This window comes from Corylus avellana, chromosome ca4 (assembly GCF_901000735.1).
Source record: "Corylus avellana chromosome ca4, CavTom2PMs-1.0".
Taxonomy (NCBI): Eukaryota; Viridiplantae; Streptophyta; class Magnoliopsida; order Fagales; family Betulaceae; genus Corylus; species Corylus avellana.
The window spans coordinates 792211-819378 of NC_081544.1; the positions used below are offsets into that span (position 1 = coordinate 792211).

Below are 27168 nucleotides of genomic sequence, written 5' to 3' on the forward strand. Positions count from 1 at the left end.
TCCAGCACCACAAATCCAAAACAGACCACTTGGTATGTACATGGTATTGATCCCATCTAAATGCTAAACCATGAGAGCCACCCAAATGTACACAATTAAGTAATTGATATCTTAATTGTTAAGAGTATGTAACACCGTACCTCAAATTTTAATCACTTGCTTACATATTCACCATTAGATTTGTGAAGATCAGAACAGGAAATAGAGGAGTACAAGTGCTTTCACCATTATGAAACTATAAAATAGACACTTTAATTGTTAAAAAAAGTTCAAAATCACATGTTTTCCTTATGATAGATCATATATTGTTTCTGTTTTTTGAATAATTTTGCAGTCAAGTATTTTAGGCACCCCTAAGAAAGTCCTAAATTTTTATCTCATGAAATTTAAACTTTTGTGCAGGTTTTGGGAAGTCCAACCAGGCAGGAGATAAAAGTGCATGTATTTAAGTTCCCACACAAAAAGCCTCATCCATGGCACAAGGAATGTCTCTTCCCTTTTCCTTATTCATAGCATGTTCACAATGTCATCAGTTTTTTTTTTCGTTTCTTGGGGCTTTTTTGTTTTTTCATTTGAGGGGGACGGAGATTCGAAATAGAGACTTCCGCTTCATGGGGCGTGATTCTCAGCCAATTGAGTTACCCCTTGAAGACATTTCTTGGTGCTTTTTTGAGTGGACTGTCTTCCACAGTTGTTGGAGGATGCTTTAAGTGATTACAGTGTTAAGATCACACATAATGCTCACCCTTTTTCTGGTTTGGTAGCATTCACCCTTTCTTGAGGAACCCAAACACTTGACTTCCTAATGGCTGTCCTCTTCCTCCTCTGTCTACTTTTAAACCCCAGGGTAAATACCAAATAAAATAGGCATATCATACCATCACAGTGCTGCTCCTTTATCTTTGGAGGGTAAATCATATTGCCTCCTTCGTGTTGTTAATTCTCTGAAATTCAATGTTGTTTTATGAAGTTGGAAAAAAAATGAAGAACAAAGATAAAAGTATCTTAATTGTGCTGTAGTGTTGTCAAACTTTTCTGGGAAAATATTTATTCGAGGCAATTCACCAACATACAGGCCTTGAAACATCATGAACATAATTTATGAATATCACAGAAAGAAAAAAGACAGAAAAATTAAGAAAGAAGAAGAAGATTGCTTAAGAGAAATCAAGTGATAGATAAATGCAGATAGTATATAGCATTATACTTTCTGATATTGCATCAAGTAATCCTTTTTCCCTTTTGAGTATTCATGATGTTCATAGTGATTCAAGTTAATGATCAGAGAACTACTTCAATGATATTATGACAAAAATTTGGGAAAATCATCATTTGTATTTTTCTATTCTTATTAGTAATTGATTTTCCAATATCATTCTTCTAAATTCAAATGCTTGTTTTAATTGATAAATTTTCGTTATTTTTTCTTTCATTTTTTTGGCAGTGATACATTATTTTATGTCACAATCTTTGGTCACCGATTGGTGGATTCAATGTCCCAAAAAGCAAATTGTTAGAATAATGTTAAACTTGTAAACTTTTGTAACGCCCCCAAACACATTGTGAGAAACGGTTCATTTAGCAACTGAGTGTGCTCAAAAGTTGGCACATCTTGAAACTTTTGAAACGGTTCAATTCTCAAAGACAATGAGGTGCGCATGAATATTCACCGTCACAGGAGCACAAGGCCATTCACCAAGTGACCCTTGCTATGGATTCTGTTGAAGATGAATTCAATCCTTCAAGATATTTTATGAACATGTATTTTAGTCAGAGGTTGTGATTCACTGAGGCTAGCAGTTTAGGTTGTTCATGGAGTGCTTCTTGATCTACCTGAGAAGGCTTTTGATGATTGCTGTGATTGTTGCTTGAAAATGTGAAATGAAAAGTAGCTCCACCTCATGAGACAACTTTCTTAGCTTTCTTTCTGGGATTGTTTCATCATTTGTAGTATTTCTTCTTGATAATCTATACATGTCTCCCTCATTAATGTCTTCACAATCTCAATATTCTAATTGATGCTTGAAAGAATGAGAAAGAGGCAAATGAAATTATGGTTAGCCTAGTTAGTGCTGACATGTCATAATATAATTGGTGCTAACCTGGCATTTGACAATTTTCGTAAAAAATTTGGACACTTTTTTTCATTTATGTGAGGAAGTTCTCAACAACTTTTTTATACAACAATGAGCTAATTGCAAATTGATGCAATCAAAGGAACTGATTTTGCCATTAAAAAAAAAAAAAGTTAACAAACAAGACTCCTAATATATATATATATATATATATAGAAACATTATTAAATTAAAGTTTTAGACGTGTCACTCTCAAGAGTGAGATCCAGAGATTCTTCTTTCTTAATATTCTCGGAAACTCACTCTCGCTTTCTCTCTCCAAATCTCCCACTTAGTTTTCTAAGTTCTATCAACATCGTCAACTACCCCACTCTCTCTCTGTAAAATCCGATACGCGTTTTGAGTCTCAGCATCTCCGAAACGTTTCGCTGATCCAAATCCCCACTGCTCACATACTGTTCAACCCTCCAATCCCATCAAATATTCCGAACTATTCGTATCTTGTTTCATCAAAGCGATTCGAGTTCGCTGTCTCTCTCTCTCTCTCTCTCTATCGCTCTCTTTCGTCGTGGAGTTTATTTCGTTTCTCACCATTTTTTTTACCCAATTTTCTCGATTATCTAACTGTTTTTGAAGTTAAAATGGATCAAAATTCTGCTTCGCATTTCACAGTTCGTTCTTGATTAATCAACCACCTCAATCCGATTACCATTTTCAAGAATTCAAATATCTTTTCAAGAACCTGACATTCAAATATCTTTTTCTTTTTTTCGTTTTTAAGAATCCAATTAGCATTTGAAGAAGTTGGGGTTCATTCCAAAAAGCCTTTTCAAGAATTCAAACAGTTTTCGAAGAAGCTATGGCAATTCAAATAGCTTCCAGAGAAGCTGGAATTCAAATAGCTCTGTAAACAGAGAGAGACAGAGGAATTTCAAAGTTATTGCAAATTTTGGATTTTGATCTAACCCAATGGGTCGGACGAGCAGTAAGATCGGAAACAGAGATGAAGCCGCAGAGAAGCACACGGGTCTGTCAAAAATGGTTCAAATCCTCTCATTTCTAGTGGTCTTCGTCGCCGGCGTGGTGATCGGCCTTGCCACCACGTCGCACATTGACCGCCACTACATCGCCTCGCAGGCCGAGCTCTACTCTAATTGCGCCGTCGGCACAACCACGGTCGTGAAGGAGTGCGAGAAGCCCGTGGACTGTATGAGCATGGAGGCGTTTCTCAAGCCGAGCAATGTGACGCATGGAATGTCGGATGACGAGCTCTTGTGGAGGGCGTCGATGGTGCCCAGGAAAAATGAGTATCCCCACAAGACGAGAGTGCCGAAGGTGGCCTTCATGTTCTTGACGAGAGGCCCTTTGCCGATGTTGCCTTTGTGGGAGAGATTCTTCAGAGGGGGGCGTGGCGGAGAGTTGTTCTCTATCTATGTTCACTCGCCTCCGGGATACAAGCTCAATGTGTCCCGGAACTCGCCCTTTTATGGCCGTCAAATTCCGAGTCTGGTATGAGTAGGTTAGAATATAAATTGAATGATTAAATTTATTATTTTTTATTAATTTAAGTTTTTGTGATAAGTTAAAATTTAACATGATATTTGAGTTAAAAATTGTCATTGTTAACTTCTCATTTCAGCTCACATGGGAGTATTAAAATATTAATTGAATTTTTAATTTTTTATTAACTTAAGCTCTTTTAAGTGGTGATTTAACAATTATTATATGTTATATCTTTTTATTGTTGTTGTGGGTTTGTAGTAGTTTTGTTTTATGTGCGGGGTAATGAGTAAAAGAAGTTGATCAATGTGTTGGAAAAAGAAATGTTGAAGTCACTTTGGAATGGAACTTTGTATTTTGGAATGGGTATGGATGTTTCTTGGGTTTCTTACTTGGGAGATCAACAAGTTTATTTAGGATGGAAGAGGGAAATATGAAGCATGTTTATGTGCTTGTGAATGGAAAAGAACTTTTTCCAGTAATTCACATGATACATTGCAGGGAAGGTTATATATGGCCTTGAAGCCCGATGCAAATATGGGGTACTTCAAATTATTATGAAGTTGATATTTAATTGCTAATTATGATCTTTCCTACTGTCACTTGAAAAACAAGAGTTGTATTTCATTGTTATTAGTTGGCCAGAAACTTTAGGTTTGTTGGTAAAGGATGAATTCGTTAGCAATAGACCAATTCAAAGTACTGAAACTCAATCTTATAAGACAAAGGAATGATGGTTAGCAATGGCTAATTTTGAAGCAAATAGGATGCCTCAAGTTGACCTCTTTTGGTGCCTAGGGATATTGATATTAATTGTTTGATTGAGGATGCTGTTCAAAGAAGGCTGAAGTTGGGAATCTGGTTCTGAAGTACACTGTGTTGGTTGAGTTTCCATCAATCCTGTTATTATTATTTATTTTTAATTGCAGTAGCTATAAACTGAGTGTATTGGAGAAACTAGAAGTGTAGTGGATTATGCTTGAAGTTCTTGGGTTGAGTTTGAAACTGATAGCATATTTGTGATTGTGTTGAAAAATAGAGCTTTTAAAATAAAAAAGAACTTTTTAGAAAAAATTTCATTTTTAACGTACGTTTTGGCCTTTTTTGAGGAAAAAAAAGAAGTTAAATAAGTTTTTTTATTTTTTGAATTTTTTATCAAACAGACCAATTTTTTATGTACTAAAAGTACGTTTTAAACTTTTTAATGCAATCCCAGACAGATTCTTAGTGTACTGCTAAAACTTGAAGTTTGAATCAGTAAACTTAAGTTGCAATGCAGCTGGACCTTACCGTTTTCATTTCTTCCCTTAGAAGGTTGAAAAGGGAAACTAAGACATGTTTTTAAATTATTATTCCTGTTAAAACTAATGATTCTCAGGAACTACTAATTATTGGGTCCAACCAAGAACCAAGAGAAAAAGAAGTGAAGATGATCGGATTGGTTAATTGTGGATCATCTTTTCAGTTTTGGAGTTAGTGTATGTTTTATTTTATATATTGCTTTGTGACTTGTCCAGCTTGCTGAACAACCCACGCTAGGCTTTAATCAACGATGGAGTAGGCAATCACTTGGACCACCACTTGTTGCCCGGACATCGGCTGGGTGTTCCATAGCGTGCCTGCTGCCATTGGATACCTAGGAACTAAGGTATGTAGTAAGCAGTTTAGTAGGCTTGGTGACAGCCTAATTACTATGTAGCATGGAGAATTCTAAAGCACATATACTTTTGTGTCGGACATTGAGGGCTTGCTTGCTAATGCTCTTTGGAATGTGTTTTTGGCCTTTTGGTTGTGATATAACATAAAGGTGAAAGCAGTTTTGAGTGTTTTGTGTGTTGAATTGTTTGTTAATGATTGTGCTTTTTGCTAAAAAGCGAAAAGCAATCCTAGAAAAATTAGCAAACAAGCCCCAAGTTTGTATGTGGAACTTACACAACATGCTTGGATATACCTTGATGTTGCCAAGATTTAACAAATTACACCATTGCCAACATGTGGCAAACACCAGTCAAATGCTGGATATGGCAACAAATGTTGCTTTCCTGTATAAGGGATTCAAATTGTAAAGCGAAAAGAGGTTGTGTGAGCCTTGGCCTTTGTTTTTTCTGTCTCTAATAATGAAGTATACTCTCTTTAAGAGAATGTTGAATGAGAGTTGAGGATGATGGACAGAGGACACAATGCAATGACTAGAGTTGGTGACATGAGTCAGTATAGGCATAATCGATCATGGGGTTACGATTATGAATTCCCCCCTTTGTAAGATAGGAAGCATCCATGTTAACCAGTAGTGCCAAAAGAATTTGAAATTATCTTCACTCTGCTATGTATATATCTTGATGGACTTCACATTTCATCGAGAAGCTAATTTTAAATGAACAGGTATAGTAACTTCATTGATACATAAACTTTTCTTTCCTAAGTAGTTGCCAACACCCTTTGCACACTTATAGAGACGCACTGGAAAAAGTGCCAGTGGTATCAGACCAAATTTTCCTGGATTAAATTTTTAGCTCAAGTGGTGCCTGATCTCCATGTTTAGGGGATACCTAATATGCATTAGTTCTCCCTATTTTACTGGAGTTGTGGATACTAATTGAAGAGAATCCATATTGTTACATATGAACCTGTAGCATGCATTTTTATCTGAAGTAATTTTATTTAGTAGATTACTATATGATTACCATATAACTGGGATGACATGGTAGTAGAAATTAGTCTTTAGATCAATAACGGGTCGTAAAAAGAAAAGTCAATAGCTGATATCATTGTCATATCATCTTAATCGTATAACAATTTACTAAATAACATTTCTCTTTTATCTTGGATTATTGTATACTATTCCATTAAAACTCCAAAATCTGATGATCGGTGATGGTACACTATTCCATTGAAACTTTTTAATGCTCCCTTCAATGGTTCAAAAGAAGGCTCCTTATGTTACTGAAAACTCAGGACAATGTCATCTGCATCATGTTGTCGGTATTTCTAATAAATTTGTTCCATTGAAGTGAGCATTAAAAAGTTATTTCTTTATCTTTTCTCCAAGCAAGCATCTCTCTCTCTCTCTCTCACACACACACACACACACACACCTGCACACAGGAAACATATGGATTTTCATTACTAAGTAATGAATAATATGTAAGTTTTTGTTTTCTTTTTTTTCTACATAGCAGTAAAAAGAAATTGCCAGATTCTTCTATAATGACATTTAGAATTTAAGCTTTGCAAAGTAAGTATTTAACTTCTTTAAAAAAAATGCATGTATTTTCCACTGAACCATTTTTGTTCTTCTTCAGAATGTTAGATGGGGAACAGCAACACTATCTGATGCTGAGAGACGCCTTCTAGCCAATGCCCTGCTTGACTTTTCAAATGAGCGATTTGTTCTTCTTTCTGAGAGCTGCATCCCGGTCTATAACTTCCCAACTGTCTACAAATATCTTACTGGTTCTGCACACAGCTTTGTTGAGTCATATGATGACCCTTCCCGATATGGACGCGGTCGCTACAGTCGCCACATGCTTCCCTATATAAATCTCCGTCAATGGCGGAAAGGGTCTCAATGGTTTGAACTTCACCGCGCGCTGGCTGTTAGTATCATTGCTGACACCATGTACTACACCCTCTTCAGGAAACATTGTCTACCTGCTTGCTACCCAGATGAACATTATATTCCAACTTACCTGAACATGTTCCATGGTTCGCAGAATTCGAATCGGACCGTGACTTGGGTTGATTGGTCAGTGTCGGGTCCTCACCCGGCAAAGTATGAAAAAGCAAATATTACAGAAGATTTTATACAGTCTATAAGGAATAACGGCACACTCTGTCGTTATAATTCTGAGATGACATCTGTTTGTTATCTCTTTGCTCGGAAGTTTGCTCCAAGTGCACTGGAACCTTTGCTCAACCTCACCTCAACAATAATGGAATTTTGAAAATTCTGATTCTGCAGAGATTTTTTTAGAAATTTTTTCAGAGTTTCTCGATTTTGTTAGGGCATTATTGGTGGTTTGCCAACCATAGTACTGTTGGCTCAGTGATTTTTGTTTTGGTATAAATGTACAGGTAGTTTTGTAAGAGAATATCTCATTGTTGCACAAATTTTGAGAGGAGAATTTGTCAGCCCTTTAGAGGAAAAAAAAAATCATTAATATAGAGATAAATGTTACCATTAAATCCTGAATAATCTTTTATGTCCATGTTCATGTGGCACGTAATTGATTTTGCTATTCAAATACTACCTTTTCAAGTGAAGTTGGTTGAGTTAGGGAAAATAAGTATTGAATGATACCGTTCTGCTTGTAATACGTGTGGATGCTATCTTGATCTGAAGTCCGAAATTCTATGAAATGCTCGAACTTCTTGTTCATGTACGGGAGTGGCGTTCAAGTTAATTTTCTGCTTTCCAGGTTATAGCCAATAGGGTCAATAGCAAAGTAATATGACCACAACCTGAGACTAGGCTTCCATCTATCGTGGTTTAGTGGCTCATGAAAATCTTTAAAGTAGTTGGCCAAGTACTAAGATGAGAGTTTAACTCTCAAAATGGGAATCATCAATCTTATTAATATTAGTTGTCATAAGTTTACTGATGCCTTATTAGGTTAGATTAAGTTATGATTCTGTAGAACTTGAGAGAGTGCCTGCAGTTTCATCATCTAGCCCCTCTTATGCAGCACCCAAGGGGCAAGTGCTATTATTGGTGCGGTAGAATAACTATAGTTCATCTTAGGCCTACCTTTTCTGAATTTTTTTTTAAAAAAAAACCTCTGTTTTTTAATTTTTTTTAAGGTTTTTTTAATTTATTTTAAAAAAATTCTGACGTAGTATAAAGGAAAAAATAATTTTCAAGTGTTTTTGGTTTTAGATTGATTGTTAATATTTTTATTTTGAAAAGAAAAATCAAAAAAGATAATGAACGAGAAATTGGGTTGGACAAACATTTTTCAACCCATTCTATTAAACTAGCATATCATTCAAAATACATGCAAGAAAATCTCATACTCTGTTTAAAATACCTCCAAAAATCACGTACATTCTAAACGCATAAATTTAATAGACTAAACTAGAAAAAATTCTTCTAACCCAATTTGAGTAAAACTTTGTACATTGCAAATTCCAAAGATGCTTGCACTGCTGGCTCATTCTCTCTCTCTAGCCCTTTCCGTTACTCCCGCCATGGCAGTCGATATCATGTTTTGACCTTAAACATGGGAATATGTTAACCCCCTTACATCATGATTTCCCTCCTTTCGAATGAGTATAAACATTAATTTTTTTTATTAAGTAATAACTTTATTGAAAATATTCAACAAGAGCAAGCCAACCCCAAAAAACAACAGGCTTAAAAGCCAAGTTGGGGAAGCCAATACAAACAAGAGCCTAGAGAAGACAAAAGGGTAGCAAAACAAAACAAAAAAATTATATCTAGAAAAGCCTCAAAACCTAGCCAAATGAATTTAGTATAAATATAGCAATGATATCTACTACACAATCTTCTCTGCTTTTGTTGCACGCCTTGCATTGCTCGGCACCGAGTGAACGAGTTGATAATTTAGATTGAGTTGTGAGGAATCAAAGTGTGAAAGTACTTGTTGATGTTGAAAAACTAGAAAGCTTCTCGAAGCAAACATTTAACTTTTCGCATGTTCTGCATGGGAAGAGCAAACATCAAAGCAAATGTCCACAACTACACTGCGATTTATCAAAATACACAGGCATAAAAGCATTCATAATTTCACAACTTCCTGATACTGTTAGCACAAACCGGTTCCCGCACAAGATCCTGAAATACAGAAATAGCCTGAATTCAGATTGATTGTATATAATGAGGTGACACCTTGGAGAGGGGGGGGGGGAACACATTTTTTTACACTGACTACTAATACCCTTGCAGCTCCCCACTATATAGACATCAAAGCAGTTTCTGTGGTCACATAAGACAATTCTGAATAAACTCCTAAATATTCCTGATTAAAACTGGATTATTAAAAAAAAAATGATCCTAGGCCAGAACACTAACTTGCACGTTGGAGCATGCAAAAAAAGTGTTTTGTATTTGTAACATTAGGCCCATGAGAGAAAGTTGAAGCTACACTTAAAGCCAATTCATTTGAAAAATTTCTGAAGACAAAAAGATTCTCATTTCAGATGTCTATGATTTAGTTTCCCTCACGTGAAATAGCTATAAGAAACCAGTTACACTTACGGAAATTACTCACAACAGAAAAACTTACACACGATTGATATTCAAAGTGCTGAGAAATGTTCCTTTTTTTAACATAAAATATTTATCCACTTGGTACAACTATTTATTTTTCATCATAGGATGCACAAATATATTATTTCACTAAAGAACCATACTCATAATGTAGTAAAGCAAAACTTTAATTTTTTTTATATTTTATTTTTTATTTTGTTCTCGCATTTGTGGTGCACATGCCCCCCTTCAGACAAGAATATGGAAACTTACAGATTTTCACGATGGAAATATACCTTGCAAAATCATATAATAAAATATAAGTTCATAGTGGGCAGAAAAATTATTTTACAACCAAAGGCATCGGTTCCATACAGGTTCAGCACATAATTATATAGATTTAGCAAAAATTCCCTACTTATACAAAACAATGCAACATATAAAGCATACAACCCAACTCAGCTGGTTCAAACAGTCGAATCACATATGCTGCATAATCATAGCAAAATCAGCATCAAAATGCAATCCAAATAATTTATATACAATGAGTTATGCGTGCTCTTCATGCTAATTCTTCTGTAAAAATGCATCTCATATCCAGGTTCAGCACATAATTCAACACATAGGATTCATGATCATCGAGATTATTTAAGAATAAGAACATATGTAATAAATGTGTAGAAGCAGGGTACAAAAATAATTAGCTCGTCATGTCAGCATAACACATAGAGGGACTGAATAGTCACAAGTCCAACATTATTATGCTCAAGTGAAACAGACCACCACAAACTTAAAGCACAAAGAGACACTTGAGATATAACAATGATGTGGCCATCTCCCTGCCCTGTTTGAAATTGGAACAAAGGAGAACCAGTATATCAATGACCTAATATCAGAGTATCAAACTAAGCTGCTGCTACCTGTTCTGCAGTTAGAGGAATTTCTGATGACGATTGATAGGGTCCATTCCTTTGAGGAGGTCCTGGCTGTGGGTGCCGCAGCCCTTCCATTTGACTCACTCCAGATGGTGGATAACTTGGTTCTGTCATTAGAGGGGTTCCTGATGGTTGGTGCTGGAGTCTAGCTATGTGAGGAGGTCCAGATGGGGAGTGCTGCTGCCATGCCATTTGAGAGGGTCCTGATGGAGAGTGCTGCTGCCATGCCGTTTGAGAAGGTCCTGATGGAGAGTGCTGTTGCCATGCCATTTGAGAGGGTCCTGATGGAGAGTGCTGCTGCCATGCCGTTTGAGAGGGTCCTGATGGAGAGTGCTGTTGCCATGCCATTTGAGAGGGTCCAGATGGAGAGTGCTGCTGCCATGCCATTTGCGTGGGTCCTGATAGCCCTACCTTTTGAGTCAGTCCAGATGGTGGATTATGTGGTTCTGTCATTGAAGGGGTTCCTGCTGGTGGGTGGTGTAGTCCGGCCATATTACGAGGTCCAGATGGAAAGTGCTGCTGCATTTGGGTGGGTCCTGATGGAGAGTGGTGCTGCCATGTCATTTGAGGGGATCTGGATGGCGGGTACTGTGGTGCGGACATTTGAGGGGGTCCAGATGGTGTGTACTGTGGTCTGGCCATTTGAGCATATTCAGATGGTGGGTGTTGAGGTCTTGTCATTTGAGGGGGTCCCAAAGGTGGATGAGAAGGTCCTGCTGTTCGAGGAGGTGTTCTTGATTGCACATGTGCAGATCCCCACCAATTCATACGTAACAGTCTCTCAATCTCTTCACCACGCCCAGCTTTCCCAAACACCTCACTTACAGATTCCTGCAATGCAGGAGTAAGTCCAACACCATACCTCATCATCTCGCCCAGTAAATCCTGGCTCTTGTCCAATATACCTTCATTGCAAAGTCCCTTTATCACAACCTCATAGCAAGTAGGATCTGGTTTTGGATCTTTTTCTCCCATTTTAGACAAAATCTGTGCGCAATCCATTACCTTGCCATTCCTGATCAATTCATCGAATACCCTGTTGCCAAAATTAGCAATTACCCTTAAGCCAGCATCTACCATTCTATTGAACACCTTTAAAGCATCATCAATTCTGTCCGCTTTCAAAAATGCATCAATTAAAGTCCTATGACTTGTGACATCTGGGGACAATGACTTTGCTGTCAATTCTGCAAACATCATCTCCGCCTCTGATAACATCCCATTCTCACAAAATCGAGAAATGATATTATTATACCCTGCAACATCCATTTGGAAAGCCTTCGAATTTGTCTTCACTCCCACCTTCTTAAATGTGGGAATTGCCTCCTCAATCTTGCCAAGCTTAAAACACTCATTAACCATTATGTTAAACGTGTCCGAATTCACTGCTTGGGAATTTGGCGGGGAGTGATTATCCAACATCAAATCAAACAACGCCCAAGCCTCCTTTTTCTTCTCGTGCTTAAGCAACACCTCCAAAAGAACATTACAAGTCGCAGGCACTATCTTAAACTGGCGATCCAGCCAGGATTTATATGACTCCATCGCCTCCTTCGGTTTCCCCTGATTAAAAAACCAATCCATAAATGTTGCATTCACAACCCCATCATAAACCTGACACCTCTCCTTAAGCTCATCAAAAAGCTCATTCGCCTTATCCAGATTCCCCAACTCTAGAAACCCCTTAATCAAATTGTTATAAACCAATGAGTCCGCACCCTGCCCCTTATTCAACATTTCCCTCAAAAGTTCCACTGCCTCCTCAATCCGTCCTGCATCAATCAACCCTTTTGTCAAGTGCCGGTATGTGACCGATGACGGACTAAATGGTGCGTTCTCAATAATATGGCGATAAACTTCCATCGCCTCGTCAACCCTCCCCTCATCACAATGGGTATTAATCAAATTATTGTAAGACACAACATTCGGAATAATATTGTATTGGTTGAAGAAGTATTGGAATAGAGCAACAGCATCATTGTACCTATATCAATCAAAATAGTCACATTTAACCACTATGTCGAATCCCAATTCAACACCAAAACCAAAAATATAAAAGAAGAATTGGGTATCATATCAAAATTTAAAACCAGCAAAAACCGATAAAAACAAAAATATGCGTATTACGATAAAAAAAATCAAAATAATTAGTTACAAAAATAAAGAAAATCGTCAGGCAGACAGGCTGTATTGCTCAAATAAGATGTGGCGAATATAACACTAGCCTCACTGCACCTGAATCAATCAAACTATTCTAAGAAACAAAAATTGTGTCTCTACCTTAAAACCTTTACAATCAACATACACCCCCATCACAGCGAAGTAGGTGTAGTGGATACCTGAACTATAATCAAACTACTCGAACAAAAAAGCTAGGCCTTTATGTTCAAAACTCCACAAACACCAGACACACACACATACCTCTTGGCGCGGTACATGGCAGCTATGATGGCATTGCAAGTGAAGACGGTGGGTCGGGTGTTGGAGAACACGGAATGGCGCGCCACGGCGGAGGCGGCGTCCAGGTCGCCAGCTCTAATCAGCGACTGCACGCGGTTGTGGAGGTTCAGCCGCGGCCCCACCAGCGCTGACGTCGAGTCCGGCAGCCGGGGCGCGTTTGGGTCACGCTGTGGCGGGCCCTGATCGCGCCGGAGCGCGTGCAGAGGCGGCTCGATACGCAGCCGGCGCTTCCTGCGCCGCCTCTCCGCTGCGGCTTCCTCTGCCGACGAGAACGCGAAGCCGCGCGTCGATGTGGTTTGGAATTCGGTGTTGGGGCTTTGGAGATGATTGAGAAGTGGGGTTAAGGTTTGCGTTTGTGGGTTGGGGGAAAAGGTGGCCGAGGAGCGGCGGAGAGAGCGGAGGAGGACGAGGCGAAAGAGTGACATGTTGGTGTCTCTCTCTGTGAGTGTGTTTGTGTTTGTGTGTTTGAGGGAGAGACAGAAAAATGGAAGGGTTAATTGCTTAAACCCTAGTGGGTATGAGAAAGGTTTAGTGGAAGGTTGTCTCTTAATGTCTATTTTTCATGGGAAAATGTCCTGAATTTTTTTTTCTTTAATATATAGATTTATGACAATAAAAAACCATCAAATTGTCAAAATTTAATTTTAGGGAAATGCTTTATAAAATCACTATTAAATTTGAGATTATCATTATTGAATTTTGATTTATTGGTGGTTTAAAAGTCACATCACATTTGTCCTCAAGAGGTAACTCAAGTAGCTGGGAATTACACCTCATGAAAGAAGGTTACTAATTCGAATCCCTCATTCCTTCTCTTGTGCCAACATGTCTAAAAAAAAAAGTCATATCACATTTAAAATGACATAAAGAAAATAAGAGTCTTCATTCTAGCATTATTCATAAAATAATTATAAAATACAAATATAATTTCTAACATTATTTTAATCACAGGGGCAAAAATCGCCTTTTTCCCCATATCTTTACGCCAAAATCAAAATTTTAAGTTGCAGGAATGGTTAGTTTAGGCTTGCTTTGCTTGCAAATTAACTTTGTTGTTTAGTATGATGTGACACAATCATATATCATTTACCCCATAATATTGACGTGACAGTCCCAACAAATAAGGACTGGTTCAAGAGTTAGTTGTGACTAATATATTAGCATTGTCTGATAGTTGTGAGATAAAAATGTAATTCTTAGCATTACTCTAGTAACTAATAAATTAATGCTAAAAACTACAATTTTATTCTACAATACTAACATGTTCATCTCAGTTAACTCTCATATCAATTCTTGTTAAAGCTAGAATTACTCTTAATATAAAGCTAGAATCTGAAACATCAACTGTCAGAAAACATGAATATATATACATTGGAGATGCATCAAGAACAAGTTGTACAACTAAATTGAAGATCCACAAAGACCCAATTGCCTAAATAATTACATCGTTATACAACAACTTTCAACCACACACACAAAAAAAAAAAAAAATACATTGGTATTGAAAAGGTTATCAACAATCCTTGGAAAAAATTTCATGTGTCCCGTGGATCTCTCATATTTCATCTGTAATGGAAAATCGTTTTCTATAATTTTCACCAAATGAATGATACAAATTAAATTGGACAGCAGAATTGGTTAGCTCCTGGCCAGGGCAAAATCCATATGATACAATGGCCAGTGATACCAGGTCACAAGCTCCTTGCAAGATCCAAAAGAACAAGACATCAGTGGTTTTGACCTTTTGAAGTACCACAAAAATGGTGTACATGGGATGCTTGTTCGATTTTTGACTGAGGTTGTTTATGAGAACAGTCAGCAACCTTGCCTTTTGCTTGGATGAAGGCTATATAAATCAAATCAATTTGTTCTTTGGTTCCCCGATTGTGGATAAGGATCAACCCAACAATTATCCTCCTTCGACGCATTAGTCCACCTTGCCATGAAGATTTGCATGTCAACAAAGGACTGCCACCGGACCTGCATACGATTCGTTACTCAGTAATTAGTTTTTGGATTCGTGGTCGCTGACGATATAGAATGGAAGAGAGAGAGAACTTTGCAGCATTCATATTAGCAAAAAAATGTCACTGGCACTTACTAGAGATCTAGGATCGACTTTTTGGGAGTCTGATGGTGCCTACAAAATTAATTTTATAAAAAAAAACACTCAGTTTACATAGATGAAATATCTTTTAGAAGGCAACTTTAGCTTTAGATAAATGTACCGGCACTGGTGGATTTGACGTCTCTTTTAAAGAATGATCCAGGGAATGATTGCTTAACTGCATGAATAAGCAGATAGTAGAAAGTGAGTAGCCTGCCAGGCAGATCAAAATTATTGATCATTAAAATTATGTGTCCTCATCAGTACATAATCACAAGTATATAAAAAGACACGTGATTGTGGGTAAATTTATTAAACTTGTGATGCTGTGATCTGCAGCAAATATGTTTGACGCAAAAAGGAAACTATCAAGACAACTATTTCAGTATTTTTTTGACCAACCAACTCCTAAGATAGTGCTACATACAAAGATGACTCACCGTATTTCCATCTGAGGCACCAAGTGTGGGAAGGCCCAGATGAACTATGTACTCAGAATCAACAACACCAACTCTTTTCGTTCGATCACCCTGAAAAATAGTCCAAACATCACAAAGATTCCCAATGGAGCTGAATATAAGAAGCTCTAGGAAAGAAATAGTTACCTGGGCACAATAGCCGAGCTTCCTATCGAGGCCCCATGCATGGATCAAGTCATTCTGAAAAGGACAAAAACCATTAAAGAAAACTTACCATAAAGGAAGATGCAGTCCAAAGTTGAGAGCAAAAAAAATCCCGTCTCAAAGCAAGCAGATCCAGATTGAATTTACGGTTAGTCTCCTCAGACTTGACCAGTCTGATTCTATTATTATTATCTAAAGTTTTCTGATTTTTCCAAGACATTTTTATGTACCATTTAAAGGTGGTTTCTATCACAGTTAGCTTTACAGGGTGGATTCAGGTTACCTGTATCACATGAGTCATGCAGATTTAAGTTCTAATTCAATAATAGAAGGTTAGTTTCAAGCCAGGTCCACATTGAACCCATAGTAAGAGATTTGTTTTGATGTAAGAAACTCATATCAGTTGGACAGCAAAAATATTATCCCACTATCACGTCTACAATTCTCAACTGATTAAAAAAATATGGTTGACATGTTCTTGTCTAACGTAGCAAGAATAAAAAGATTCTGCATTAATCAACGTAAAGTAGGCTGGACATAATCAATGATGCCGACTTAAGCAATTCAATCTGATATGGTTGATTAGATGTGAAAGAAATCCTCATTATACCGTCATCCATTCACTTTAATTTGCAAAACTCCCTTCCATTATGCCTTTCAATGTTCATACAGTGGTTGAGTATTTTATACCTGGATCATGTACCACGCACATCGCCAAGCTAACCTTGAGAACACGGGTGCCATCATTTCCACCCAACTGCATAACACGTTTTATTAAAAACAAAGAATTTGTTCAGCAATATTAAAATTTATGAGAAGGAAAAAGCAATAAATGATAGAACAACCACACAGCTATAGAGTTGGTGATTCCGTACCCCACGCATGGAGGATCAGTGCTCTGGTCGTCGCACCTGCCACTGCCTTTAAACTTATAATACCTTCTGCTCAAAAATTAAGTGAAACTGGGTCAAACTCAATTTGTTAAAAAATTACGTGAAACTGGGTCAAACTCAATTTGTTAAAAAATTACATGAAAATGGGCCAAACTCAATTATATCGCATACATTTTCTTTTTTTTGATAAGTTCAATTATATCGCATACATTTGGATCCAATTTAAAGAAACTGATGACAATCTTACTCTATAAAAGTCAATTACCACAATTGCTAAAGATTTGGCATATATTAAAACAGATACCACTACCATGCAAGTGATGACAAAAAGACCTTGTTGCATTAAAAAAAGCTGCAAATCTTCATATGTGACTACTCAACTAAATTCAATAGAAGCACAAGGAAACACAAAGCCTTTTCCAATAACCTTGCAGCTCAATAAACATTTGATCAAGTACCTTATGCCTACAATATCTCTAAGTTTTAACCCTGCAATTTTGTTTCCCCCTCTTGAAAGGTAACCCATAGACTGATGGGTGTAACCATGGTGAGTATTAGCCCTTAATTAGAGTATAGATCTAATTGTTGTTGCAGTAAGATTAATTAGAGTATAGATCTAATCATGCAGCAACCCGTTTGTTCTGGAAAAGTACACTGACCTATGCGCCCTTGATCTGCTTCTACGTACAGTAATTGGATGATGCAACTCTGATTTAACAGGATCAAGTGCTGGCTGTGATATCTCAAGTCCCTCCTCTTGAATAATAGATAGATATCTGCAAGATATTCAGCATATTGAGTTTAAAGTCTAAATCGACCTCCATGAAGGGGGAAAAAAAGAAAGAGAACAAAACTCTACTATGTTGTTAATATGTCCAAGGTATGAAGCTGGGATTATTTCTCCTACTATCATCTGTTATACTTGATTTGCTTTCCAATACAATATATGTTCTGTGATCTCCACACATCCTATGGTATAACAACTACATTTTACTTATAAAAATAAAATAAAAAATAAAAAATAAAAACTATATTTTCAAATAATAATTACAAAAATTGAGTTAGATGCATATCATAAAAAATATTGTTCTAAAACGAAAATGAGATGTAAAGTTTATTATTCCAAAAACAGTAATAGTGATGATCATTAGTTCCACATTTCTAAGAATCTTATCTGTCTTCTTATTCCACACAAGATTGTTATTTCAATATTCGGAGTAACATATTTTATTCAAGGCATTGATGCAACAAAGGCTGGTGGTGGAGTTTCAGAGTAGGCAATACAGGATTGCAATATCATTCCAGAAAATTAACAGAAAACAATACTTACCGTTTTGCGTCAAAATTCTCAACTCCAAGATCCTCATCCCAAAGAAATATATAATCATATTCAGAAACTATATCTGGATGCAAGAAACGTTTGGCAAACCACCTACATATCACATGGTATTGTTTTATTAAAAGAGTCCCCTTATGCATATAAACTCAAGACATGGCCACCTCCCATTGTAATTTATAAACAACCATCTAGGAAGAGTCAACATTACCATTTTGTTTGATTCTTTACAGACACATGTATGGCACGATCACTCCAAGCTAAATCCCTCCATTCATCCACAACACCATCATAATGAAAAAGCATCACAACAAAATTGCTTGAAGGAAACTGCAATAGAATGCACAGATATTAGACACAAATATCAAGAGAAGATTCTGGAAGCACAGGGAAATTAAAGGAAAACCTATACCTTTTTCACAATTTGGTTCACTAAGTCTTTTTGCTTGATTCCAACTGGAATGGCTAACAAGTTAACAGAAGGATTTGCATTGTTCTGACACAAATATTACAAGGTATGTGTTAAAAAAAATTACACAAAAAAGCCAAGAAGATCAACAGATTAGTGCATGAAAGTGTATGCATGACTCTTAGCAATTTGTAACACCATATGTCAATTATCATGTGATTTAAAACAACCACAACAAAATTGTTGTGAAATAATACAAAATATCTGATAAATTAAGCCAGCCAAACATTGAGAATCTCAGCAGTGGCTTCACTTACATTTTTTGGAACAGAACCCCATAATGGTCGCATTTCCAAGTTAGATGTTTCGACAACAATTCCTTCAGGTAATGCCTCACTCCCAGGAGGCCTGCAATGATTCTAAGGTATTTTGGGGAAGAATAAGAGGAGAAAGATAAATTATAAAGCATCTCAACTTAATATGCTATTACAGAAAGGACTTCTTTTATAAAAGAAATAAAAATAATTAAAAATTAAAAAAAATTAAAAAAAAAAAAAAGAGACAGACCTTGCATGTCTTAGACTTTAAATTCTCTTTAGTAGGAATCATTCTCCATCTTGTAAATCTCTGCACATGTGATTTCAAGAAGTATTATGATGTATGTTAATTAGTTATGATCCTTCTTACGAATCTTTTTGATTTATCCGTGCAAATTCAAAGTTTGATTACAGGTTTTGAAAAAATATAAAGGTTAGGCGACTCACACCCAGATTAATTGCCCACGATATTTGATTTATCCTTCAGTAATTACATAACATTTCAAATTTTCGAGACATGGACAGCCAGCAGTATGAAAAGTTTTATATCTGACTCATACAGTATGAAAGAGAATGATGACCAAGAGCAGTAGAATTAATTCTGACACGTCTAAACAAAACATTTAATCATGAGTTTAAGAACTCAAAAAAACAAATAATCTAACCAAGCCAATTATTTAATCAATAACAGTTTGTGCCGCCCCAAGAGATATCTGCCAATCCATAGCCAAATATGACAAAGAGATCAGAATAGGATGAAAGGGGATGTGGGAATTTCAAAAAGAAAACCTTACTTCATCTTGCAATCTCCAATAATACTATTATACCTAGGATTCATGGTTTAATAATACCAATTCAATTTAACACCTAGAAATTTGACTTTAACTTTAAGAGACTTCTCCCTAAAAAACAAATTTAAGAGACTAAATTAGTAAGTGGTGTTTTTAAAGTTCTAGACTATCACATCAAAGAGTCTTTCAACTTAAGATTTACATATATTTAAGTCATGGAGTCATCAACACCAATTAGTCTTGCCATAAGAATTATAAGTTAAGCAGCAAGTTGATCATATCTAGTGATGCCACTTTCAATTCCAACTTATTACATTCTCTATCTCAAATTCTTCCTCTGTGGATTAGCCTTGCAAGGTATCATAAAAAGATGAAGAAATATTGCTTCCATGCCAGAAGTCAAAATTTTCAATAAGTTTCTGGTTGCAACTTCTGGCTTATAGGCCAACCTATGTTGGTGCTTTCATTAAAGCCTTAACCAAACTTAATAAAATCATTTGACATAAAGTTACATAATTTGAAATGGAATTGAAAATTTTGATGCTCGGAAGGTTTTCTAAACAAAATTGATAACATCAGCCCCATATACTTTCCTTCAAAAACATATGAATATCAACCTGAACAAGTCAAAGCATATCCTTTTTAATTGAACAAGACTTTCAGTGGCCCTCAAATTAAAATCTATATGACTAACAAGTAATAGTTAAAAAGAAGCTCTGTTAGAAATACATACATCTTTGTACTCCTTTGCAACAAAGGAATTACCAATGAAGTAAGCACCACAAATCAAAGATGCTATAATTAAGAAACTGCAGAGGTATGTCCTATTCTTTAGATCTGAAAGTACAGAAGCCTGAAAAAAAAAAAAAAAAAAAAAGCATAATAACATGCGAAGTTGTAGTCACATTCTTTGCTCAATGATCCAATCATGAATTTTGAATGAAGCACAGAAGCATTATAAAATATATTTTAAGAGCAATTTAAAAAAAAAAAAAAAAAAAAATAGAAGTGGTCGTAAGTATCATAAGAATTCTCCCAAACTTTAAGTCACTGAACCAGTATCCATGACTTGGTTGAAGAGAATCACATTAATGAACAATAGTCACTCAATTTTGAAAAATGGATGAACACTTTGAATTATGAATCAATTAATTTCTGGGACCCGTGGGAACAAGAACCTGTACAGCTGTACTTGCTGAAAACAACACGCGAAATTATTGTCTTTTCTTCTCCTCAAATTTCTCAACTACTACAACGGGTCAAAATTTGGAAAATATAGAAAAGTATGCATATATTATTAGGAGAGTTATTACGCTCAACATATGATTCAAGGAGTTCCAAGTCAACCAAATTCGCAAGGTAAAAAATAAAAGAAAAGAAAAAAGAAAGACAGAGAGGTCTGCAGCAAAAACGAAATAAGCAAAATAAGAAGCTTTAACAGTCAATTCAAATACTAAATAAGAACGTAAATTCTATTTGTTTTCCTTCTCTCGAGTTTTCCCAGTTACCAAGCACACATCACCTTGTAATACTTTTTGACCCAAGTCGTCGTTCAAATGATTTACACGAATTTCCCAGTTACCAAACACACATAACCAATCACAAGAAATTGTAAAATCGAACACAAAAATCAACCAAACAACCACTTCCAAAAACACTTCTCCTCTGTATACTCTTTTTTCTCATCAACCAAACGGGAAGTAAAAGACAATAACAAACTCGAACTTCAAAAAATAAAAATAACAAAAAATTTACCATCGATCATATCCTCGAAAACCCAGTATCAATTTGTTTTCATAACCCCAAAACTTAAGTATAATTTTATAAAAACCCCATTAAAAATTAAAAAAATAAATAAATAAATAGTTAAGTACAATTAAAACTGAAAGTACAAGTACAAAAGGCTAAGAATTTGAACGCATAATCATGCAGAGGATATACATACACATGCGTGTTGGCATATAGAGAGAGAGAGAAGAGAGGGAGAGCTTACAGAATTGAAAGTCTTCATATTTCCTTTTGCTGTTTTGCTTTCCGGGAAAACCCAAAGCACGCGCAGAAAGTATTATGAGAGAGAGAGAGAGAGAGGAAAAGAGAGAGCTTTTTGAGATTACAAAAAGAAGTTTGAAAGTAAAGTAAGGAATGAATAAGAGAATAATACGAACTATAAATACTCCATTAATTTAATGGAGCATGCAAAGGAAGCTATTCTCCTACTGTAACGTCAACCAAAAACGGTGCCGTATTAAAATTCTCAAGCACAGGCGTCGGAGACCCAAAGCTTCAAAACCCACCAAACCACGAAGCAATCGGTGGCAGCGAAGTTTCCATCCTCTGCTTTCCCTGTGTCTTTTGAAGCACTCTGTTGTTGGTCGCTCTTACTTCTAGTCTACAAACGCACGAACCAGAGCGGGTGCCGAGATAAATGCGTTCAAGTTGATTTTTCAGTTATTTTATATTTAATATTTTATCTTGCGAAAAAAGTCGTAATATTGATTTAAAATATTTTAAACCGAAATAAATAGAGTATTTTTTTTTTTTATTGTTTTCTTGCAAATAATTATAGAGTTCAGCCTGTCATGGTTTTAATCTTTGTCACCAGCATATGGTTATTGATAGGATTAATCACATAAATATTTGTTTAGGTTGAGATTGGGTAAGTATTTCATATTGTCAATACAAATTTTTAACGAATATATATTAGGATGAGTTCATTTATATTGTTATAATATATAGGATTTTTTTTTTTTTTTTTCATATATGTCTTTTGATGCGAATCAACTAATAACAAAACAAAAGAGTTGTGCCCTTTGATGAATACTTCGAAGCAATCTCTCTTATATAATCGGTAACAATCATTTAAATAATACAAATGTCTTTACTGACGCAGATAACTATCATAGACGGATAACTACTATTAGACTCCTACTTACTCTCAACGTGTGAGTACTGTATTCACATAAAACTGTTACTTGTCATTTCAAATTGAAAGACGATTTATTCTACTACTACTATCCTCATGAGGTTTAATAACCTTGAGATTTATGATTCATACATAGTCTTACATATAGTCCTATAATGCACTTTCTAGTAGTGAATGTAAGCTTCTAAAGCCTCAACACCCTCAAATTTGTGTATTCTCTATATCTCTTAGCTTTTTGCTTTTCTCATAAATCTTATTGTATTTTGTTATTTTAATAGATATAGAAAACCTAAACGTTAAGGAAATTGAGTAATGCTAAAAACTATATTTTGATCTCATCATGCTAATGTGACAGTTTCAATCAATTTTTTAATTGCACTCCTTTTTTTTTTAGACAAGTTGTATCTAATGACGGATGGCTTTATCACATAAGAAACGTGGTGGAGTTAAAATATAATTTTTAGCATTATTCGAGAAAATATCGGTGCTTACCGTGCTTTTATCCAAAGAGTACATCTATATACCATATAAACATTTTATAAATATTTCACAAACTGATGTGACTATCGGCAAAGTCTAGCCCTTTGATCATCAAATGCTATTATTTATAGACACGTGCAAGTAACCAAACACAAGAACAACAACCGTGACAATGACATGCAAACATGTCCCTTTGTTCATTTAAGGGCTAAGTATGACACGTGTTAAGTATCATTGGCTGGTTGTTTGTTTAGCATAAAAAATAGAACCAATAATTTTTTATTTTATTTTTTAAAAATTCTATAGAAGGAGTAAACTTCAATTAAAAATAGAAATCTTTCAACAAAAGATTCTTAAGAGAACAAAACAAGATTAATAATAACGCTCGTGAAATGCAGGCTTGAGTTGTCAATGACACAACAACCCCACGATCTCATTTTAGTTGGCTCCATAGTGGGGAAATGTTCATCATGTGACATGATTATTTTAGTAGACTTTTTAATCGTGAGTCTCAAGAACCATATACTTAATATGATTTAATTTGTTTAATAATGGTAATGTCATATCAAACCAAGTTGGCTTCATCAATATTGTAACATCACGACCCGTTAAAATTTGAGTTTACCCTTCAATGGCTTCTTTACAATGAAAGTTAACACCCGAATCATAAGATACATCAGTCACTAATTTCAAAGGATACGATAAATGTATAAAACATTATTCAAAAGAGTTTATTACAAGCGAAATTAGAAAACATTAAACTTTAGTTGCGGAATATCATATTATTACAATAATTGATATGAAAAGACTTTGAAAGTTAATAATTATTCCCGCCCCCATTCCGGCCTTCTATTCAAGCGTCCTTTCTACCTGAAAACAAGAAATAAAACTGAATGAGCCCAAAGGGGCCCAGCAAGTAAAATTCACAACCATAAATAGTTTTGCTCCCTGTTCTCAGTTTTGATAATCGTTTTCGCAAATAAATATACATCCAGCCATAATAATAATACATGTATGGACGATTGTATCTTCCGTAGCATATACGTACTATTACATCATCATCATAATGCATCGCTATAAATCATCTTTATAAATCAACATAGTATATCATCGTTGAAAATCATCATAGTATATCATCATTGAAAATTATCATAGTATATCATCGTTGAAATTCATCATAGTATACCATCATTGAAAATCATCATAGTATATCATCGTTGAAATCATATTATCGTTTTCTCATATTAGGGCCCATGTACACTATTACCCCTGTGTACGAGGGTTGCGGGTCCTTGTGACCATGGCACTGAACTGTGGCCACAGCCATGCCCGACCGTCAATTAACTCTTTCTTGGTGCACTCAACGGTCTAGTTGATGGAATACCACCTTCTGGCATAGCCTCCTTCCGTGGTTTCGCCTCCATCCGAGTATCGGTACCGAACTCCTCTCATCCTTACTTATCTTGGGGCCAAAAATACTCTCCTCCATACATGTGCCCTCATTTCATAAACATTTAACTCATTTCTTGTACTTCTCTTTGTACTTCTTTTGATGCATCTTAGGGCAACATGTAGGAGGGTTTATCATCATTCTTCTTTCTTATAATCATCATTATTTTCTCAACTTTCTTTTATCAAAAATGGAAACTTTTCCAAATATAAACTTGTGTACTTAGAAAGCATTTAAAGAAATAGAAACTTTCTAAATAATTCTTTTAGAAATGCTTCATGCATGTAACATATATCCATGACAGGTAAATAAAATAATCATTTACAGTTTGATACAAGAATAAATAAATAGCATGACATGAAGTAATTTTAGAAGGGGTAGTGAATTTACTTACCTCTAGACTGAAGCTAAAAGTGGTCAAATGATCTAGTTGCTCCAATCTGATTAACACTACTAGTATATCTTTCAAACTAATTACTCAAGTCCGTTCTCTCTCGTGTTCTTTCTTTCTTGCAACGCTTTGTCTCGCCCTTTCTCTCTCTGTTTCGTGTAAACACTTTCAGAAAGAAGAAAGACCGAGTAGAAAACGGAAGAAGGAAGAATATGTGGAAGAGAAGGGAGTGAAGTGGTGAAATTTGTGAAGGGTGAGGACTCTATTTATAGGAAACCATCTCCATCTACCAATCTTCATCTATAAACCTTCATCCACTAATCTCCATCTATAATTCTCCATCTACTAGTACTTATCTATAAATCTCCATCTACTAGCACTTATCTATAAATCTCCATCTACTAGTATCCATCTATAAATCTCCATCTACTATTATACCTACCATTGATTATTCTACCTTCCATTTTACTATCATATTATTACCAATTACCATTCTCTAATTATCACTCTCGGTAATATCATAAATTTCCCAAGAATTAACATCATTGCCTAATATGAATATTAATATAATCATAGCATCAAATTAATATTTCTAAAATAAGATTTTCAAAATTTGAGGTGCTACAATCTTCCCTCCTTATTAGAATTTCGCTCTCGAAATTAAAACTTTAATTATCACAATATCCATGAATTTAGATTCTATCATATTCATCAATCAATTAGTAATTATGCTATTCTACGTACTTCATAAAATAAGACTTTACAAGAAACTTACTCAAACAAATGAGGGTATTTGTTACGCATGCTTTCTTCCAGTTCCCATGAAGCTTCCTCTGTTGAGTGATTGTTCCATAAGACTTTCACTACTGATATACTTCTGTTTCTAAGGACTTGATCCTTTCTATCGAGTATTCTTGTTGGTGTCTCCTCGTAAGTCATGTTGGGTCGGATTTGAAGGGGTTCGCTTTCTAAAACATGTGTTGCATCCGGAACATATTTCCTCAACATTGATATATGAAATACATCATGAATCTCACTTAAGTTCGGGGGTAATGCCAAACGATAAGCTACCGCCCCAACTTTCTCAAGAATTTCAAAAGGACCAACGAACCTGGGACTCAACTTCCCTTTTCTTCCGAATCGCATTACTCCTCTCATAGGAGCAATCTTGAGGAAGACCTTTGTGCCAACTTCAAATTCTAGCTCTCGTCGTCTCGTATCAGCGTAACTCTTTTGTCGACTTTGAGCTGCTGCTAATCTCTGCTTTATTACCGTTATCTTCTCACATGTATCTTGGATGATTTCTGGCCCAAGTAGTTTCCGCTCTCCTACCTCGTCCCAATATATCGGTGACCTACACTTTCTTCCGTACAATGCTTCATAAGGTGCCATATCAATGCTCGCATGATAACTATTGTTGTAGGCGAATTCTATCAATGGAAGATATTGGATCCAGCTCCCCTTGAAATCAAGAACACACAATCGCAGCATATCTTCCAAAGTTTGAATTGTCCGTTCCGTTTGCCCGTCGGTTTGAGGGTGAAATGCTGTGCTGAAAGTTAGCCTTGTACCCATTGCCTCTTGTAAACTTCGCCAAAATCTTGAGGTAAATCTTGGATCTCGATCCGATACAATGGATACGGGAACTCCATGTAGTCGTACGATCTCCTTGATGTAGAGTTCTGCAAGCCGATCCATACTGTAATTCATCTTGATTGGTAGAAAGTGTGCAGTTTTAGTTAACCGATCAACAATGACCCAAACCGCATCTTGACCACTTTGAGCATTGGGAAAACCAGACACAAAGTCCATCGAAATACGTTCCCATTTCCATTCAGGAATAGGGAGAGGTTGTAAAGGCCCTGCAGGTCTTTGATGTTCTGCCTTAACTTGTTGACACGTCAGGCATCGCTCCACGTATTGTGCGATATCCTTCTTCATTCCATTCCACCAATAGCTTTTGCGTAAGTCTCGATACATCTTCGTGCTTCCCGGATGGACTGTATATACGGATTGATGGGCTTCTGACAAGATGACCTTCTTCAGTTCTGCATTATTGGGAACGCACACTCGGTCACGAAATCTTAACACTCCATCCTTGGAGATTTGGAAATCTGGTTGTAGCCCCTTCTCCATTCCTTCACGAATTATAGTTGACTCGTTGTCTGAAAGCTGTGCTGCCTTGATTTGTTCCAACAAGGTTGACTCCAGGGTTAGGCTGCTCATGCAAGATTGAATTATCTCAATCCCCTCCTTGTCCAGGTCAAGGA

General features: G+C 36.1%; 3 protein-coding genes across 5 annotated transcripts; 1 reads left to right on the top strand and 2 right to left on the bottom strand.

Moving 5' to 3' along the window:
* Positions 1–2373: 2373 nt before the first annotated feature.
* LOC132178893 (glycosyltransferase BC10) lies at positions 2374–7736 on the top strand. The gene is made up of 2 exons (XM_059591469.1): positions 2374–3584; positions 6878–7736. The coding sequence occupies exons 1-2, from the start codon at positions 3045–3047 to the stop codon at positions 7517–7519; spliced, it is 1182 nt and encodes a 393-aa protein (XP_059447452.1). The 5' UTR covers positions 2374–3044; the 3' UTR covers positions 7520–7736.
* Positions 7737–8841: 1105 nt separating this feature from the next.
* Positions 8842–13693, bottom strand: LOC132176948 (pentatricopeptide repeat-containing protein At1g10270). Of its 2 annotated transcripts, none has more exons than XM_059589112.1 (3): positions 13140–13693; positions 10704–12702; positions 8842–9234 (listed from the first exon to the last, which is right to left on the bottom strand). In XM_059589112.1, the coding sequence occupies exons 1-3, from the start codon at positions 13601–13603 to the stop codon at positions 9193–9195; spliced, it is 2505 nt and encodes an 834-aa protein (XP_059445095.1). In that variant the 5' UTR covers positions 13604–13693; the 3' UTR covers positions 8842–9192. The 2 variants fall into 2 exon arrangements, with proteins under 2 accessions (XP_059445095.1, XP_059445094.1); XM_059589111.1 differs by having other exon boundaries at positions 8842–9369; positions 13140–13692.
* An 830-nt stretch (positions 13694–14523) lies between these two features.
* Positions 14524–22071, bottom strand: LOC132176949 (uncharacterized). 2 transcript variants are annotated; one of them, XM_059589114.1, is made up of 15 exons: positions 21648–22071; positions 20388–20507; positions 19114–19173; positions 18864–18965; positions 18550–18633; positions 18349–18467; positions 18132–18233; positions 17461–17577; positions 16784–16849; positions 16599–16665; positions 15891–15944; positions 15726–15815; positions 15407–15463; positions 15280–15318; positions 14524–15158 (listed from the first exon to the last, which is right to left on the bottom strand). In XM_059589114.1, exons 1-15 carry the CDS (start codon positions 21663–21665, stop codon positions 15039–15041), a joined length of 1215 nt encoding a protein of 404 aa, XP_059445097.1. In that variant the 5' UTR covers positions 21666–22071; the 3' UTR covers positions 14524–15038. The 2 variants fall into 2 exon arrangements, with proteins under 2 accessions (XP_059445097.1, XP_059445098.1); XM_059589115.1 differs by lacking the exon at positions 20388–20507.
* Between the last annotated feature and the right edge of the window lie 5097 nt (positions 22072–27168).